The sequence below is a fragment of the Podarcis cretensis genome (assembly GCF_951804945.1).
Source record: "Podarcis cretensis genome assembly, chromosome: 12".
Lineage (NCBI taxonomy): Eukaryota > Metazoa > Chordata > Lepidosauria > Squamata > Lacertidae > Podarcis > Podarcis cretensis.
This window is the reverse complement of record NC_137181.1, coordinates 54,868,890-54,886,620: the sequence shown is the minus strand read 5'-3', so window position 1 is coordinate 54,886,620 and position 17,731 is coordinate 54,868,890. Positions and strand designations below refer to the sequence as shown.

The window sequence follows — 17,731 nt, the reverse complement described above, 5'->3', positions numbered from 1 at the left end:
CCCTTCCCCATAAAAGTAAAGGGACCCCTGACCATTAGGTCCAGTCATGGCCAACTCTGGGGTTGCGGCGCTCATCTCACTTTATTGGCCGAGGGAGCCGGCGTACAGCTTCCAGGTCATGTGGCCAGCATTCTGGCGATCCAGAGCAGCGCACGGAAATGCCATTTACCTTCCCGCTGGAGCAATACCTATTTATCTACTTGCACTTTGCCGTGCTTTCGAACTGCTAGGTTGGCAGGAGCAGGGACCGAGCAACAGGAGCTCACCCTGTCGTGGGGATTCAAACCGCCAACCTTCTGATGGGCAAGTCCTAGGCTCTGTGGTTTAACCCACAGCACCACCCATGTCCCTCGCCCTTCCCCATACTCTGCATTAAATACAGTTTCTTCACATCCCTCAACCCATGCCTTCTTTTCCCATGACCTCTGATTTGCCTTCATCTTTGTTCTAGACAGAGAATGGTACATTAAAAAAAAAAATAGACCAACCATTTAAGGGAAGGAAATTGCAAAAAAAGAAGAAGTAAGTTTCTTATTTTATTCTAAATGGAATTTCTGAATTTGTCAACCTGAATCCTGCCCTTACACATCAGGCAGGCTCCATATTCAACCCTCTTATACTAAGCACAGCTCAGAAGCTGTCAACAAAGTTTCAGGATGCCTTCTGTCCATGCTGCCTGCCTGAGACTGCAAAACCAGGAGGGGCTGTCAATCAAGCAGTGTTCAGTTTGGTGCGTCACTCACTCCCCAAGCCATGCTTGAAGTGCAAAGAAATGGTATCACTCAAGTCCTACCTAAAAACACTGCTGGGGGGTTGTTCTGGAAATTGTAAAAGTGCTGCTTCTTATTTTAGAAAAGGGTCTCCTAGGGAAGAATGGCGTGACATATCTGCATCCAAGTGGGAAGGGAGATTTAAAAGGGTGGTGTATTTTCAAAACAAAACCAGAATGTGACATACTTTATAGACCGATCCCTGAAAAGCAGAATCACACACACACACAAAATCCAATGTGAGCAGCATTTATGGTTCTTTAGCTCCCAACTCAAATATTTTCCTTCCCTCCCCACACACACCTTTTTAATGAAAGGATTTTGGCTTAGTGCCACTGAAGGCTTTATATACAACATCACCAAGGCTAGTGGATTGCGTCCGTAGTGTGCATCTCATTTCATCTGCTTGCCTCTTCTGCACTGAAGTTCAAATGTACAGTATGGATGATATATGCATGTCCAAGACTTCAGCTGGATATCAGTGCTTTAAGCTGCGGTCCTACACCCGCTTACCTGGAGGGAAGTCCCATTGAATTCAATGGGACTTACTTGTAAGTAGACGTGTACAAGACTGCACTGTTAGTGAACTATATATATATATAAAGCTATTCAATAGAAAACATAAAACATTGATACAAATATATAAAAAGTCAAAATCAGTATAAAAAGCTTATATTTATAAAAAATACTTTTTTTAGGCAACAGTCTTCCCCTGAGGGTATATACCACAAATGTTGGATTCATAAATATTGTTCTGCACTGCAGCTCGGTTATCAAGGTTCATCTCTTCCAGGAAGTACAAATTGCTCCAGTCACCTGACATGCCTGCAGTGGTTGCCTCAGAATACATTCCCTAGCTTAAGATCATGATGAACAACAGCGTCAACAGAGCCTCCGAAAAATCTGGAGAAGATTCCTTCTTCCACATATGGAAGATACAAGAGCAGGATCAATAGGGTAGCGAGTGTGTATCACATGAACGGGCTTTCAAGGTTCCCCTCCAGAAGCTTACTGACTTTTCTGCACCCAGTCCCAGCTGTCTTCATTTTCTTGCCTGTTCTTCTCAGCCTCAATGATCTCTTTGTATTTTCTGCGGAAGAAGCCCATCTGCAAGTGAAAAAGAAAACTTCATGAAGAGTGCATTTCTGATACACACGCATCATAATTTGCAAAGTCCTTAAGATGAATTTTTTGTACTGGTGTTCCAGTACAGTGGTGCCTCGAAAGACGAAAATAATCTGTTCCGCGAGTCTCTTCGTCTAGCGGTTTTTTCGTCTTGCGAAGCATCCCTGTTAGCGGCTATTAGCGGCTTAGAAAAAGAGGAGAAAAGGGAAAAAACTCGCAAGACTCGCAAGACGTTTTCATCTTGCGAAGCAAGCCCATAGGGAAATTCGTCTTGCAAAGCGCCTCGAAAAACGGAAAACCCTTTCGTCTAGCGGGTTTTTCGTCTTGCGAGGCATTCGTCTTGCGGGGCACCACTGTAACTTGAATGGGATTTGAGGGATGATTGGATGGTACAATACCTTGCACAGATGTGCATGCAGTCGCGTAGCGTGGGTTGTCAGCATCCGGGGCAAGGCAAGTAATTTGTGCCCCCTAACCCGTGGATTAGCGCCCCCAAACCCGTGGATTTGCACCCCCTAACCCTAACCCCCAGATGTTGCGCCCGGTGCGGCCGGCCCCCCCTGCACCCCCCACGCTACGCCACTGTGTGCATGGGATCAGATATCTGGGTTGATGTTTGGTCTGAGGGATCCACAGTATCTATTTCCCCCTTCCCCCTTCCGCCTCTGACCCGGAAAGCTGTCTGTGGACAAATGGCAGCTCCCTCGGCCTGAAAAGCGAGATGAGCACAGCACCCTATAGGTGCCTTTCACTGGACCTAACCATCCAGGGCACTTTAAAGGTAAAGGTAAAGGGACCCCTGACCAAACTGCTGCTCATTGCCTTTTTAATTTCACATGCATGTGCAAATAAGATATATATGGTCATTGTGTTTGCATATGTGTGGTGGTGTTCAGAAAAAAAAATAATGGATGGTTGTGGTTGCTAGCGTGAAAAGTGGCGGAGGGGGTTGGCAACAACAGTAGTATCAGGACAATACAGTGGTGCCCCGCAAGATGAATGCCTCGCAAGACGGAAAACTCGCTAGATGAAAGAATTTTCCGTTTTGGAGGTGCTTCGCAAAACGAATTTCCTACGGGCTTGCTTCGCAAGACGAAAATGTCTTGCGAGTTCCTGCAGGTTTTTTCCCCTCCCCCCTTTTTCTAAGCCGCTAAGCCGCTTATCCGCTTATCCGATAAGCCGATAAGCCGCTAAAAGCCGCTAAAAGCCGCTAAACCGCTAATAGCACTAATCTGCTAAGCCGTCAATGGGCTTGCTTCGCAAGACAAAAAAACCGCTAGATGAAGAGACTCGCGGAACGGATTCTTTTCGTCTTGCGAGGCACCACTGTAGCTGGTACAGCAACAAGAAGAACAGTTGTTGTTTCTTTCCCTGTGAGCAGGTTGTATTATTAAGATCTGTACTTACAGCTAATCCTCAGATTTCTTAGGCTAGCAAATAATTGGTTAGCAAGAGGCTTACCTCCTACACCACAATGCACAATTCCACCAAGTTGCTGCTAAACACAACTCCCTCAGCCATGAATTGTACCACCTCCCAACCTAATGTATGTTACAGAGTTGCTGTGAGGATAAATTGGGTGAGGTAAGTCCGCTCACCCCTCTTGGTGCAGCAGCGCTGCTGGACGGAAGAGGCTTCACTGGGGCCACGATGGTGGAATTCAAATGGCAGTGCCCTTCCTGATAGATGGAGGGGGCATAAGCCTATCAGGAGCCGGATCTTAGCCTGCGCCCTGCATTGGCGAATGGGGATGCAGGCTAGGACATGGGCGGAGTCAGGGGCGGAGCCAATGGAGCCGATTGTGGGCTTCCCTCAGATCCGCCCCCTGCCCATTTAAGCAGCCAGCACCTGGGACCCAGCCTGTTTGTTCCTGCGCTGGGTTTTCCCCCATCAGTTTACACTGATAGGCAATGACTTTGCTGTGGCTATGGGGGTCACCCTTGTTTTGGATGGATGGAGGGGAGGTTGTAGTCTCCGCCTGCCCCTCCAAACGCTGGGGTATCCCGTTAAAGGGATCCGGGGGGAGTGGCCATGTCCACATGCCGAGGGGGGCCAGGGCCGAAGGCACTCCCCCAGACAGCAGTCCCTGTGGGGGTTACCCTATTCGATGTAAGTCTTAGGAACCCTCGCCTGGATTGACTATGCGTCACTTCCGGCAGGCCAGAAGTACAGTGGTGCCTCGCAAGACGAAAAGAATCCGTTCCGCGATTCTCTTCGTCTAGCGGTTTTTTCGTCTTGCGAAGCAAGCCCATTGACGGCTTAGTGGCTTAGCGCTAATAGCGGCTTAGCGGCTTTTAGCGGCTTATCGGATCAGCTGATAAGCGGCTTAGTGGCTTAGAAAAAGGGGGGGGAGGGAAAAAAGGTCGGAAAAACTCGCAAGACATTTCGTCTTGCAAAGCAAGCCCATAGGGAAATTCATTTTGCGAAGCGCCTCCAAAATGGAAAACCCTTTCGTCTAGCGGGTTTTCCGTCTTGCGAGGCGTTCGTCTTGCGGGGCACCACTGTATCTAGATTGCCCCATGCCCAAGCCAAACCTCTTACATCTGTATTCAATAAAGTTGTGGCCTGTTTTGACCCCAAACCCAGTCTTATTGGTCTCTTATTTATATGGGTTGGGATATGGGAAGTCCGATGCCTTGTCCTGCAAAAAATATACACCACCTTGTGCCCACCTTTCTTCTGAAGAAACAAATGCATAGAAACGAGAGGAGTTTCTCCACACACACACACACACACACACACACACAGAGCTCAGTCCAGAAATCAACCTGAGTTGAGAGACACTCCTATTAGCAGAGGCTTCTCTTGTCAGCGGTTCAAACCAAATTTCCCCTGAAGTTGCATTTGGAGACGTTTAAAAAACCACTGAGAAATGTTGCTAATCTGACAGATTCTTCCCTTTCAAGTTCTTCATGATGTTTCCACATTCTCACTGACTCCTCACATTTTGCTTTAGGATACATTTGGCAACAATGCTTAAAAGTGAGTATGGGGAAAACGGGGAGATGTTGCTACTCACATTAGGATTCATTTATTTTTTTACACTTCCCTTAGAGATTCTTGCAGATCTTTCACCTCAACAGGACCTTCCAAAATGACGTCCATTTTCATTTTAGGGAAAAATTCAAGAGCACTTCTTATTTTAGAAGAGTGATTTTGAAACTACTTGTATCTAATGATCCCCTGTAGCAGGTTTCCTCAACTTCAGCCCTCCATATGCTTTTGGCCTCCAACTTCCATGAACCCTAGCTAGCAGGACCAGCGGTCAGGGATGATGGGAATTGTAGTCTCAAAACATCTGGAGGGCCGAGGTTGAGGAAGCCTGCCCTATAGCTAACAAGTTTTATACTTCACACGTGATAGTAATTTGGGGTGAACTGTCCAAGTGGGAAGCACACTTGTACGACCATAGGCTTGTGAGGGCAAACACCAGAAACTTCTCCTGCCCAATGGGAACTACATAAGAACACATTTTTTTGTGCTTTCTCTTTCTAATGGGAAATCATATCTGCTGCCTTTAAGGGAATTTCAAACCCTTCTGTTCAATGAAGAAGTTGCAGAGTTGCCATTTTTGCTGGCCATTTAATATTAATCAGTAGTTTTACAAGTCCCCACCCCGACTAAAACAATTTGATTTGTGTGAACATTTTGAGTCTTCTCTTCCTGACTGGGATTTTTATGTCCTTCCCATAAACAAAAATGATTGCAATAAAGAGGTTTGGGTAACCGTTCAGGAGTAATTACTCAAACATAGCAGCATGCCATTGCAATCATTAAGTCAATATTTTGTTCATTGTAATTAAACATTTATGTTATTCCTACTGTTTTAAACCTGCTCTCACCCTCCTGCAGGGTGTGATGTTTTCGCCTGCTCTTCCCCAGGATGGAACATATTTAAAATGCCTTTGTACATTAGATTTGATCCAGCTACGGTTCTATTCAACATGGCTTTTAAACTGAAAATCTTTTATCAAGTTAAATACTGAGCAAAAGTCCAGAATTCCCTTGTCTGTGACCTTTTTCAGCTCTTTTTAATGTGATGCTGGGCATTTGGGAAGAGGTTATCCATATGGTGTTCCCGGCACCAGTGTCTGCTTTAAAGTATGGACCACGTTGTAGGGATGGCTACCAACCTAGATAGCTGGGAGACACAAAGGGGGAGGGGAGAGATGCTGTCGTGCTAATGTCCTGCTTTTGGACTCACCACGGGGATAACAGCATACTGGATTAAATGGAAAACTAGAATGTCAGAGAGAAGGTTTCTGGCTTCCAGTTCTCCCTAAAGTGTGTGTGTAGGGAATGTAGGGGTGCACTCTTCCCACCTTGGATCAAATCTATGCTTCCAGGTGCCATAAGAAAGCTGCAGAGATAGTGCAGGATAGTGCGCACCCCGGAAATGATCTCTTTCAGCTTCTGCCTTCTGGAAGAAGGTACAGGGTTATAAAGACTAGGACTAGCCGCCTGAGAAACAGTTTCTATCCAAATGTGATTTTGGTTTTAAACTCAGTCTAGGTAGTCTCTATGGGAGTATATTGTATTTAATTATGGGGTATCAGAGTTTTTAGGGGACTAACCAGGCTGGGATAGCTGGGATAGCAGGCTTGTTGGTTTTTGAATGTCTGGTGTAGATTTTTTCAATTTCGTTGTTCTGTATGGGACAATGACAGTAAAGATTATTGTATTGTAGGGAATTCCCACCCACCCTCACAGGAAAATTAATCATGAGGTTTTCTACTTGCCATCTAAAGCATCACCCTATACATCAGGGCTGCATAGACATCAGGTGTGTAGGATCTCATTTATTAAAATAGACTCCAGAGACCCAAGTACAAAAGGCTAAAGAATTCAGAGCCCAGGAATTGAATACCAGGACTGAAATGAGCTCACAGTCTGTAGCTATTATGCCCCCACAACTTTCTTCATTTCAGCAGTATGGGGGTTTTTTTTGGCTGGGAGAGTTGTCTGCCATTTTGTTGTTACTGTTGTAAAGAAAGTGTGTGTCAGAAAACTTTGCTGACCTACTTCAAGGGCAGCTCAATTGGTTGGAGTGTGGTGCTGGTAATACCAAGGTCACAGGTTCTATCCCCACATGGGAAGGCTGCATATTCCTGCACTCGAGGGGTTGGACTAGACGGTCCTCAGGGTCCCTTCTAACACTACGATTCTAAGTCACTCAGAGATCTCTACAAGTAGATTCTGATTAAGGCTGGCTCTACCATTAGACAAAGGGACGCGGGTGGTGCTGTGGGTTAAACCACAGAGCCTAGGACTTGCCAATCAGAAGGTCGGTGGTTCAAATCCCTGTAACAGGGTGAGCTCCCAGTGCTTGGTTCCTGCTCCTGCCAACCTAGCAGTTCGAAAGTGCAAGTAAATAAATAGGTACTGCTCTGGCGGGAAGGTAAACGGCGTTTCCGTGCGCTGCTCTGGTTTGCCAGAAGCGGCTTAGTCATGCTGGCCACATGACTCGGAAGCTGTATGCCGGCTCCCTCGGCCAATAAAGCAAGATGAGCGCCGCAACCCCAGAGTCGGTCATGACTGGACCTAATGGTCAGGGGTCCCTTTACCTTTACCTTACCATTAGGCAAAGTGAGGCATCACCCTTAGCTACGGACTTCTGAACATGGAACAGTGTGGGCACCATCTTGAAGTTTGCTTCAAGGTGTAAAATGTCCTGATCCTGATCCACCACCTGCCAATTCATGTTAAATAAGTCTACTCAGGAGTAAGCACCACTGAGTGCAATGGGACTTAGTCGCAGGTAGGGATATCAGACAATTCTGGTGAAAACAAAACAGTGTGGAGACTGCCCAGGTTCACTCATTGGTCCAGTGAATCCAGTGAATCCAGTGAATACATTTGGTATTCGCTGTTGTTGTTCTCAGTTCTCAAATTATACATTACACCTGTCAATGCACACACAAACACACCAAATGAATGACTTGCATTGCATTTAACTCTGTATCGAAATGAATGGGGTGGAATAATGTAACAATATAATTTATATGAGTTGCATAATTAATTACTTAAGCTAAGTGAGCTTGCAACAGGGATGAATAGCGCAGTTTGGGGCAGAAGAGAAATTGCAGGGGAAGAGAAACAGGGCTGCATATGATGGGTACAACGCAGAATGGAAAACAATGCCTTCTTACATCCCTACTCCCAGGTAAGCGTGTACAGGATTGCAAGACTGTTCATATTGGGAATATCGTTACTACATAGTTACTTTTCAAAGTACTGAAACACTTCAACTATTGAATAACACAATTGCCACATTACTTGCGTTCCTAAAATATGCAAAGGCATTTGATTTATTGTCCTTTAAAACTGCTTGCGGAGCCCTAAAGGTGCCTATTCTTCACGCAAACCGCATACTTTGAACATTAAAATCTACACTTGTAGAAGTTACGATCAAAATTACAGAAATGCATTTTAATTTCCTCCAGGGCCAAACAAGCAAGAACAGACTACTTCCTACTGTTCTTTTAATAAAAAAAATGTCGGCTTGCGAAACATCTGCTTCAGGAATTATCTTTAAAAGTTTGTTGCAACAATTTCAGGCACTTGTATTATTTCACAACTGGATCAAGAATATGTGCACAGGGCTTCCCACAAGCATTAAAATGAGTTGGAAAAGTTAATAAATATTAATGAAGCATGAAACCGAGAATCTACAGGTGATCCTGCTAGGAAACCAAAGATTTGCTGCAATCTCTGCTGCTGTTGATTTTGCTGTAATCTCTGTTAAGTGCTCTGAAACCAGGCCAGAATAGAGGGAGATCAGCAGAGATAAGGCACTCTCATATAGGCATTTAATTGAAACAAAATTCTTTAAAGTGTGTGCTTTACCATTTTAAGCTAACATGCAAAATTAAGGGACAGCTCCAATATTTGCCCTGTGATCCATTCACAACATGCAGATTCCGAAAGATAATGAAAAAATGCATGGCCCAAGAAAAGCAAGAATCTTGATAGCATAGGGAATCTCCCTTCTTTTAACTTGAAGCCTTTGGTTCGAGTCTTACCCTCCATAGCAGGAGAAAACAATATAATTAATGTATGGAGATCTGGGCTTGCGGATTCCTAACCTTCTGCCCCTTGTTCATATAACATCTGAAAAGGGCTCGAATCAGTAAAAGATAAGACGATCAAGGCTGATTAATGATGGTTCAGAAAGGGTCTCTCTTCTCCAGTGGTAATTTGGGTGGCATAAACTATGTGTGGGATGTATCTTGTTTTAGGGGTGGGCCTAGCTTATTTTTGTAGGTTTCGGGGGTGCTACAATTCCTCAAGGCTTTTTGTGATCTTTGTGAACTTTTTAACGTTTGGAGGGGAGGGGGGCACTTAACTGACAAATACAGGTCAGAAGAGGGCTTGGAAAAGAAGAATTTTGAAAAGAAGTCCAAAATAAGCCTGCAATAAGATACAGCAGCGTTCTTCCTTGAGAATGGCCCAGTGGGAATGCAATGTCTTTCCCCCGAAGCTTTTCTGATTAAGCAAAAATGACTGGTCCCACCTGAGATGACTAAACATGGGGCAAGGGGCCAGCATTGATCCTATTAGCATTGAATATATTCAATATATTCTGTTGTTTTGGGTGAGCATAAAAAAACAAAGAGATCAAGATGGAGAATATAAATAATACAATGTTTCTGGGGAAGCGGGGTGAAAAAGATAAAGGGAAAGCAATTTTGGGGAGAAAAAGCATCAGATCAACAGCAAGAACAAAGACTGCTTTTTTGGCTGTTTGTTCCCCCGCCGCCAAAAAGTGTGTGTGTGTGTATCTCAACAAGCATCTATTAAATATTTCTAGAGAAATTTCCATTTCACCAGTAATCAACGCTGTACATTTGGGATGTTTAATTGCAAAAGTAAGAGCATCTATTACAAAATGGGTTGCATTTTAGCTCACATTCCAGAACAGACAGACACCATTCACTGTTTCAAATTACTGCCTTACAGGTATTCTAACTGCTTCCTGGCTTGCAAGTACATACCTCTCTAACTCAGTCTTAGCTCAGCTCAGCTTGTTAGTGTTTACACTTTCTCTTCATTTGCAGTTATTATTTATTATAATTTCTCCCCGTCTGAGCACTGGACAATTTGCCAGTGCTTATTTCTGTTCCAGGTGAAAGTGATGGTCAGGCTTGTCATTGTAAAAAGTGCACTACAGTACTTCTGAATATCCCCCATTTGAAGCAATTAGCTTGATTGTACAAAAAGTCACTACTCCCATATTCACAACATGCAATCTGTGTTAAGTATTTGGCAACGGTTCAAAAACCTGTTGCTTTATTCTGGATAATTCTTTCCATCTGCAGATCATTGCTCTATGAAAGGAAAATAATGAGTATTAGCTGCCTCTGAACCACCAATCAATGTCAAGAAATAAGCAGGGGGAAATCAAAATAAAATCTGCAAATAAAAACTTATTAATAAAAAAGAAATAAACAGGATGGGCGGGGTAGGGGCGAAGAGATTTGGACCCACTTCCAGGAAAATGAGCATTATAACCTGAAAATGAGCATTATAAATTGGGATAGAATTTTCTGAAAATCACAATGTCATATTTTTCTGCACTGATCTTTTGTTCCCTACTGCTACCTTTTATTATATTTCCTATTCATTTTTCTTTTATTCAAATATTAGACGTGTGCAAGAAAATGAAGTCAAAAGCATTCTTCAATGCTACAAAAATGTTGCAGTACTATAACAATATATTTTAACTAGTTTTCACCACTACAGCTATTTTTTAACTTATTATTATTATTATTATTATTATTATTATTATTATTATTAATATTATTATTAACATTTCTATACCGCCCTTCATCCAAGGACCACAGGGCAGTTTACAATATCAAAACACAAAAAATATATAACATAGTAAAAATAAGCATACCCCCCACCAAATGAAGATTAAAAGGCCATTGATTGTTTAATTATATCAATTGCTTCCAAGCCTGCCTTTTTAAATTATTGTCATTTAATCCAGTTGGTGCCATAAGCTTTTTCGTCATTCACAAATCCTCTTTAAAATTCATACATACAGTAGAACATGAGACATTCTTCCAAATCTAGACATGTTTTTCCTCTGAAATTGTCATCAACATATCTCGTTTCCATTCTACCCGACCACTGTGTCCTGATGATTCCAAAACAGTTTTAATCTCATATATACTACTCAGAGTACCTTTAACCTGATTATCAGATGCAGTTGATAACTCAAACTTTGTTGGGTCTCTTAGTGAACTGAATGTTCTTATGTGTGTGTAGAAGATACATATGTTTGCATATGACTGTGCATACAATTAGGTGCTCCATCTATAATACTATGCTATGCTTTATTGGGCTCCATGATCACTGCAGATGGTGACAGCAGTCACGAAATTAAAAGATGCCTGCTTCTTGGGAGGAAAGCAATGACAAACCTAGACAGCATCTTAAAAAGCAGAGACATCACCTTGCCAACAAAGGTCCGTATAGTTAAAGCTATGGTTTTCCCAGTAGTGATGTATGGAAGTGAGAGCTGGACCATAAAGAAGGCTGATCGCCGAAGAATTGATGCTTTTGAATTCTGGTGCTGGAGGAGACTCTTGAGAGTCCCATGGACTGCAAGAAGAACAAACCTATCCATTCTTAAGGAAATCAGTCCTGAGTGCTCACTGGAAGGACAGATTGTGAAGCTGAGGCTTCAATACTTTGGCCATCTCATGAAAAGAGAAGACTCCCTGGGAAAGACCCTGATGTTGGGGAAGATGGAGGGCACAAGGAGAAGGGGACGACAGAGGACGAGATGGTGGGACAGTGTTCTCGAAGCTACCAGTATGAGTTTGACCAAACTGCGGGAGGCAGTGGAAGACAGGAGTGCCTGGCGTGCTCTGGTCCATGGGGTCACGAAGAGTCGGACACAACTAAACAACTAAACAACAACAACATGCTTTGTGTTGTACAGAAACAAAGCCAAGGGAAAATCTGTCCCCTTGCTTCAACATAGCATGATGGTCAATTTCCCTGCTTCAGGGAAGCAGCAAAAGCCACCTGACAACTTCTGCTAACAATTCTCCATTTTTCCCAGTTAAAATTGAAAAGCAGAACTGAACATTGTCGCCACATAGTACTAGCAATGTAACTGAGTCCCAGCAGAAATGGCACTAATGCGAAGTTTGAATGCAAAAGTCAATTCCCAGATCCTTTAGCTAAGCAAAATCAACATCATCCAGTATAGTTACACTGCCATCTACTGAATTCTTTAAATATAACTTTTTAGAGGTGGTAAAAATTGCATTTCTGTTTGAAGCATAAATAAAGGCAAGTTGGGAATTAATTTGCAGGCATTTCAAAGGCGGGAAATAATGCAATAACTAAAATGCAGATTTTAGTCTTTGAAATCTCTCTCTCCCTGCCTTCAAAAATAGATGTCTCAAACCCAAAATAGGTGGCTGGGACTAAACAGCAATTAATCACCACAACAAGAACAGGCAATGAAAGGCTTAAATATCCACTGAACTGCCAAAAGAAACAGCTCAGGAAAAGTGAAAGGGAAGGCACTGTATAGGGGAAAATATCCTTTCGATTCACAGATTCAGAGGATGACCAAGAAGATAAAACTGGTGAAATACTTATATGCCAACAAGGTGAATACTTCCACTTTCTTGGAGTTATTTACTGAAATTTTAGTAGTTACAGATACAGATACTTCTCAAGACCCTTCCATTTCCTATGTATGATTGTCATATTTCTACATGTTGGGATTATAGGGTTGTATTCAATGCAGCTGAAGCAGAGTTCTGTTGGTGCAACAGGACTTCTGTTTCTTCTGCTCTGCCTATACCTACAAAAAAAAAAAAAAAAAACACCTCTACTCACTCCTCTGGAGCTGATTTTTAGGGTGCAAGGTGTGCTGGGAGGGACAGGAGAGGAAAAGGAAGTTCCACTGCATGAAAGAAAGTCTGTTGGATGAGTATAACTGCAGCATTGGAAAGAGTCCTTAGTTAAGGTTGGAACCTATGCATGTTGACCTGACAATATTTCCTATCCATGTCCCTTTGTGCACATTCCCTATGCCGTGGGAATGTGCACAATCACTGCCGCATGTGCACATTCTCTATTCAGCCCATATTAACTACAACAACTGCACAAAAATAAAACATGCCCCCTTCTCCCATTCACCTGACACTCTTTATCTATGTCAAGAGAGGACAGGGAATGGGAAGGAACAGTCCTTCATACAAACAGAATAAAGATGAACTATTTTTTAAAAAATCTGTTTCGCTTAATATTACACATTTGGACAGTCATCTGCATCTTAATAAACCATGGTTTGTGAAACCATGGATGAGTTATGGCTGCACACTCCAAACCCGCCCTGCTGCCACTGGCTTTGGTACAGAAATCTTGACTTGTGTTAAGCTTGAGTTCCCGATTACATCCAAACTGGGAAACTGGCTTTATGTCAGTTAACAAACCAGGACAAGAAGCTCAGACGTGATCATGTGACAGGAGGGAGGAAGGAGGGAGGGAGGAATGTACAGCCATGGTGCTCATCCACAGCATTATAAACCATGGTTTACAAGGCCACAGATGAGCCTTCAAACACAGCCATAGTTTGAAAGTTATGACTTTCAGATCATATTGCTTTCTTCATCAATTCCATTTAAAATGAATGAGTTTAGATAATCATTTTAGGCCATATGTATGAATCTGTATTAACAAAAATGTGTTAACACTGAAAGTTTTAGATTTTAATATTTTTTCTGGATATCAGGCATGACTCTCACAAAGCCCTTTCAAATTATCATTGAGATTAATGGGAGATCATAAGGACATGATTAACATGATTACTGAGATCAGTGGGAGTTAACTATTAGTTGACAAAATCCTGCCTTTATAATGAAGGTGATAAACCCCAGGAAGTGTTTTGCCCAATTTTTACTCTTCAGAAATGAGAAGAGCAAAATATAGTTGAATAACAAGATAAGTACATTCATATTTCGCAAAACGCAGCGGGAACACGGTAGTAGCTAAATGCTGTATCACTGTCAGGCAAATGATTTATTAAATATGCTACTCTTTTTTTCCTCCAAAAGGATACAAAAAATATTACAAAATTTCTGGCACTGCTTTAAAAACTCTATATTTAGGCTAAAGTTTAACTAGTATCACTGAGCTCAATAAAAGAGTAATGCAAATGGTTCATTTTGTCTGCCAAAAATACAGAATATTTGACAGAAAATTGTATCTTTTCCATAATTACTAGCATAAACAATTGTTCTCTGCTTGGTTCAACCAGGGGTAAATGCATATCAAGGAATTAATACCTCCCAGTTCTCAGAACGATGGACCTATGGAACAGTTGTTTATTTTTAAAATGTATCTGCTCTTTTAAGTTTATATGTCTGAGAATTTTATAATCATATGCACTTATTTGCAATTTTAAAGTTGGCATATATAGTGTGTCTTGGCTTGGGTTCTTAAGAATACTGGATATTTTGAAAGGTCTGCTGCACCACAAAAGGACTTCTTGCTTGCCAGTGGATTAAATATGTTTATCTGGTGCCAAGATAAAAGCTAGACTGTGTAACTGGTTTTTGATGTATGCAGTGTCCCCATTGGACAAACTTTAAAATCAGATAGACTGTTTACCCACATGATTGCAGACGATGTGTTGCCTTTGCAAGCATATACCCAGACCACCAACAAAGTGCAATTACTTGTGAAGGATAAATGGAAATACAGTGAAGAATAAGGAAAGGCTTAACCAAGTTCCTATTTCTATGAAGTGGCAACTGTGCATAATCCACCTCGTTTCTCTACCGAATCTGTCACAGTGTTTGTGCATACAGTAGAACTGTCTGGGCATGGTCGGCCAATTGGTGTCAAAGAAGGATAGAACTTTCTTTATGTACGCCACAACAGCAGCAAGAATACTCATCACGAAGTATTGGAAGACACAAGATGTACCCACCCAGGAAGAATGGCAGATGAAGGTGATGGAGTACATGGAACTGGCGGAAATGACTGGCAGAATCCAAGACCAGGGAGAAGAGTCGGTAGAAGAAGATTGGAAAAAATTTAAAGTCTATTTACAGAAACACTGTAAAATTAAGGAATGCTAGAGGGAGGTTGGAATGAAGCTAAGTGGTTTTAGCAATAAGGTGGTTAAGGAGTATATAAAAATGGATTGTTAACATGTAAAAATATAAAGTTATAATATATTACGATAAAGTATTTAGATAAATGTAAAAAGAGTAAGGACTTGCTGAAACAACAATTGAACTAGAATACAAAAGAGGGAGGTGTGAGGAGGTCAGGGAAATAAGTAAATGAAAGACAAGACATGGAAAGATTGAAATGTTTTTAATTGCTTTTTTACTTTTTCTGTATTTTGTATTTTTTCTTTTTCTTTTTCTTTTTTCATTTTTGTAATTCTTTTGAAACTTTAATAAATATTATTATTTTAAAAATTTTAAAAAAGTAGAACTGTCAATGCTCCTACTAGCTCATTTGTAACTTCCTATGCCCTGGGCATGGTAGATGAAATTTGCACAGCCTTTTCCTACATGGACCATAAGCTCAGACCTTCATGGGTTTACAAAAACTGAGGCTTAGAGCACAGGTTTCTCCTTTCCTTCAGCAGCAAGTCTCACACTGCCTGGAGTGCAAAAGGACTTCTGATTTCATTCTCTTTGGATTTGTTCATACATGCAGGTTCATCCAATGAATGACAACAGATTTGTCACCCCCCAAAATAATGCATTTCAATGGAGTCTGTTCACACGTTCAGCTGTGAGCTAGCCAAAGCTGAACAAGTGATGCAGCTGCCTGAACCCACTGGGCCTTTGCACTTAACTCATGTAGCTTTGTACCTTGTACATGTGCACATCTCATCAAAAGGATGGAAAGTCCATGCCTGCTTGGAACAGGTTTTGGACTAGAACATGGGCTGTTCCAGATCCAGCCCAATCACCTTCTAAATCCGGCCTGCGTACGGTCCGGGAATCAGTGTGTTTTTACCTTAGTAGAATGTGTCCTTTTATTTAAAATGCATCTCTGGGTTATTTGTGGGGCCTGCCTGATGTTTTTACATGAGCAGAATGTGTGCTTTTATTTAAAATGCATCTCTGGGTTATGTGTGGGGCATAGGAATTCATTCATATTTCCCCCCAAAATATAGTCTGGCTCCCCACAAGGTCTGAGGGACAGTGGACCGGACCCCTGATGAAAAAGTCTGCTGACTCCTGAACTAGAAGATATTGGAAGATGCCCTGTTCTGGAAAGCTCAGCAAAGTCACACTCCAATTACCAACCAGTCATTCACTGCATGACTTCATGGTGACTGCAAATTTCGTAAGCCCATCCTCCCCATGGATACACGTAATGGATATCAGGAGTATTGACTGTGAAGTCACATTTTCTTGAAGGAAGAAGTTGCAAGCATTAAGCATGTTTTTAAAGAGCCGGCTTAACGTAATCAACTTCAGCTGTACAAGTTCATAGAGCTTGCCGAATCTAAACATGAAGGAAGCAGATGGGAGTTTCCATCCAATTGTCCCACAAAGTTCATCATCTGAGGTTCTGCTTCAAATCCCTTGACCTCAGGAGGCAAAGTTGGTATCAACTTGGGTCAGTTGGCAAGGCCTTGCCAAGCAAGTTCTGCCAGGCCCCATTACTCAGGAGGCAAAGTTGGTATCAACTTGGGTCAGTTGGCAAGGCCTTGCCAAGCAAGTTCTGCCAGGCCCCATTACTCTATTGCTCCCGGTGGTTGGTGAAGACCTGGCTTCTTAAAACAGTCTTTGATCAGTTGTGTAATTTTTGCTGGCTCAGTTCTAGATGTTAAATAGATACTATTAACTTATTAATTTGAATGTGTGTTGGGGTGCAGAGGATCCAGGTTGCCCTAAAAATCGAGGGGACCTGTCACTTTGTCTGGATGAGGCCAAGTGCTCCGGAGGAACTGGCCACTGAAGTGTGTGACACTAGGCCCCCCTCAACACTGAGTGGGCCCAGCCCCTTTCTAACAAATATTGAGGGGGCCAATGACACATCAGCCCCCTAGAGCTGTTGTGCACCTGTAGTGGTGGGTTGCTAGTCTCCTCAAACCTATTTGGAGAAATAGGCAGTACAGAGACTTTTAAAATAATAATAATCTGCCATCATTCCTTCATGTGTGTGGAGTGATTTTGACAGTTCGCAAGAAGTCATCCTGTACTCACTTACACCAGAGTAGTCTTCTGCCTATTCCAATTGATTTCCTCACTGTGATACACAGTTCTGAGTATGCAGAATAAAGCTTGTGATTATAACCTGAAGTCATTTGGAGAAGATGGCCACATTTAAACGTCACTCGGAAAATAAATGAAACATACAAATGCTGGGTCAGAAACTAAGCTATTATATTTGTCCAAAAGATTTGCCAAAAATAAAAAATAAAAGCTACATTTGAAATATGCTAGTATTGTGTTTCAAATATCATGTCATGGCAAAGGGGGTGAGGAGTATTTTGAGGTGAACGTATCAGGATTTATCAACTATGAAACAAACTGCAGCTCATAAAAAGTTATGAGGAAGTTAGAAAGCTGCTAAGTGACAGCTTTTAAAAAACACACATACCACAACAATGCAAAACTTATTTTTTTGTGATTTGGGGCTCCAGCTTTTTATTTGCTTAGTTTGGACAAGTTGGCTTTAAAAAAATAAGTATTTTTAAAAAGATGTTGGATAACTTGGAAAAATGCAACCTTGTATTATTTTTGCTCTTTGTAAACTGCTCTGAGATACTTTCCTGACTGAAGAGCAGGGTAACAAAAAATGTTGTAACTAAATAAACAAAACAATCC

The 17,731-nt window shown here is 42.0% G+C and overlaps 1 protein-coding gene across 1 annotated transcript in view; it reads right to left on the bottom strand.

Moving 5' to 3' along the window:
* Positions 1-514: 514 nt before the first annotated feature.
* Positions 515-17,731, bottom strand: part of ITGA9 (integrin subunit alpha 9) — a 234,436-nt gene continuing 217,219 nt past the window's right edge. Inside the window, exon 28 of the mRNA XM_079947527.1 lies at positions 515-1,877. Coding sequence (XP_079803653.1) covers positions 1,779-1,877 — 99 coding nt within the window. The 3' untranslated portion in view covers positions 515-1,778. The remainder of the gene's footprint in view (positions 1,878-17,731) is intronic.